The 2,171-nt window shown below is 46.1% G+C and overlaps 1 protein-coding gene across 1 annotated transcript; it reads left to right on the forward strand.

Annotated features, from left to right (window-relative positions):
- The first annotated feature begins 373 nt into the window (after nt 1-373).
- On the forward strand, nt 374-1,289 carry LOC145797863 (uncharacterized). The gene is made up of 2 exons (XM_082885294.1): nt 374-610; nt 732-1,289. Exons 1-2 carry the CDS (start codon nt 374-376, stop codon nt 1,287-1,289), a joined length of 795 nt encoding a protein of 264 aa, XP_082741420.1.
- The last annotated feature ends 882 nt before the right edge of the window (nt 1,290-2,171 follow it).

The following is a 2,171-nucleotide window of genomic DNA, read 5'->3' on the forward strand; positions in this document are numbered from 1 at the left end:
CATTAACCAGACGGCCCCCCAAAACCGTCTGGGTGCTAATGAAGAAGGTCGAAGAATATTGCAAAGTGGAAGACGATGCCCTACGGGTCAAAGCAGGACGGACGTAAAGCCGTTGAGACGGCCACGTTGGGAATTGTTCAGCCGATTAGCGTCGTGCCATCAAGAAGCCCGAGCTGAGGAATCAAGCTAAACAAGACAAAGGCGTGACTTGCGCCGATCAAATGACCAATGTTCACATCGAGCTAATGAACAGTATCAAGTAGATAACAGGCACATAAGGCGCTTAGGCAAGAAATACATGGAGCTAACAGAGCCGATCACTAAGATTCTATCAAAAGTTCAACACCTTCCGTTCTTCAAGTGGCCACCCAAGATGACGGGACCTCCCGATGTGAGAAGACAGGATAAACGGTGTGAGTATCATAAAGACCATGGCCATGACACCGATAGTTATTATGCATTAAAAGATCACCTGAAAGAATTGGTGCAAGACGGCCGTCTTACGCAATACGTCCGAAAGAACAATTCAACAAATACAGTAGCTCTACGGCTAGAGTCACCTCCTTTTGGTGTAATTCATATGATATACAGCTTGCTGGCGTCATTTGAGGTGCATACAATTCAGTTGCAGTCTAGCCCCTATAGCCCAATGATGCCAGCGAAACCGGCCCCATGACATTGGAAGGATTAGTTTCGATGATAGTGATTTAGTTGGAGTAACTCACCCCCAGATTGATCCTCTTGTCATTGAGCTACACGTAAACAGATTCACCATTGAGCGTGTTCTCATTGACAAGGGCAACACTTCGGAAATAATGTATTACAAAACTTTCGTCAAACTTGGCTTTACCGACTCGGACTTGTCTCCCGCTGATTACCTGTTAATCGACTTCAATGCTAACCCAGAGTATCCTTTGGGCAAAATCACACTACCAGTACGGGCCAGCACCAGATCAGTAGATGTGGAATTTCTAGTTGTCAAGCTTTCCTCACCGTATAATCTCATCATGGATAGAACTTGGTTACATACAATGCAAGCCGTGCCAAGCACCTACCACCAACTACTTAGTTTTCCAACTGAGTACGGTATCAAACAAATTCGTGGCTCTCAGAAATTGGCACAGAGATGCTATATTCTTGCTGCAAAGAGACCAAGGGAGCTGGAAGTGCAATCAACTGAGGTGTCGGATAGGGAGAGCCTCGAAAGCATTGGGAGGTCCCAAGTGAAAAGGCAACCGAAGCCCTGGATCGGGTCGAAATTGACGGATGTCCTGACAAGTTCTTCATGATCGGTGCTTCCTTGGATAAAGTTGAAAGGCAGGAGTTGGTATCCTTCTTACTCGGCAATATCGATGTGTTTGCATAGTGGATCCATCTGTGGCCCAACACCGCTTAAACGTTGATCCGAAATGTAAGCCAATTATTCAGAGGAGTCGGCGGTCAGCCGCGGAGTATACTTCGGCCGTTGTTGAAGAAGTAGATCGGTTACTTAACGCCAGGGCGATTCGTGAAGTAACCTATCCTTCATGGTTGTCCAATATTGTGGTCGAAAAGAAGAAGAATGACTCTTGGCGTGTTTGTGTGGATTTCACGGACTTAAACAAAGCTTGTCCCAAGGACTATTTTTCCCTAACCAGAATAGACTAACTCGTAGATGCAACGGCACATCATGAACGCATGAGCTTCTTGGATGCCGACAGGGGCTATCATCAAATTGCCATGCATCCCGAGGATCAAGAAAAAATCGCACTCCTCACCCTAAGAGGAACCTATTGCAACAAGGTCATGCCTTTTGGGCTGAAGAATGTGGGGACAACTTATCAAAGACTAGTGACTGCCATGTTCAAGGAACGACTCGGCCATACCATGGAAGTATACATCGACGATATGGTAGTCAAATCTAAGGAAAAGCACTCCTATCTAGCTGATTTGTCAGAGACATTTGGCATCCTTCAAAAGTACAAGATGAAATTGAACGCCTTTAAATGTGCATTTGGCATCGGATTCGGCATATGCCTTGGCTACATCGTTAACCAGTGAGGAATCGAAGCCAATCCGAGGCAAATCACGGCAATTCTAGAGCTTGAATCCCCTCGGTCAGTCAAAGAGGTTCAGAAGCTGATGGGAATGGCCGCCACGCTCAATAGGTTTATCAGCTATTCCACAGATCG

This window comes from Camellia sinensis, chromosome 8 (genome assembly GCF_055761805.1).
Source record: "Camellia sinensis isolate YWXY chromosome 8, ASM5576180v1, whole genome shotgun sequence".
Classification (NCBI taxonomy): domain Eukaryota; kingdom Viridiplantae; phylum Streptophyta; class Magnoliopsida; order Ericales; family Theaceae; genus Camellia; species Camellia sinensis.

What these genes read in the sequence shown, in the direction of transcription:
- LOC145797863 (XM_082885294.1), top strand. Translation starts at nt 374, where the DNA reads ATGACGGGACCTCCCGATGTGAGAAGACAGGATAAACGGTGTGAGTAT. An exon ending in GCTTGCTGGCGTCATTTGAG is followed by an intron (nt 611 to 731) that starts GTGCATACAATT and finishes ACTCACCCCCAG; the next exon opens with ATTGATCCTCTTGTCATTGA.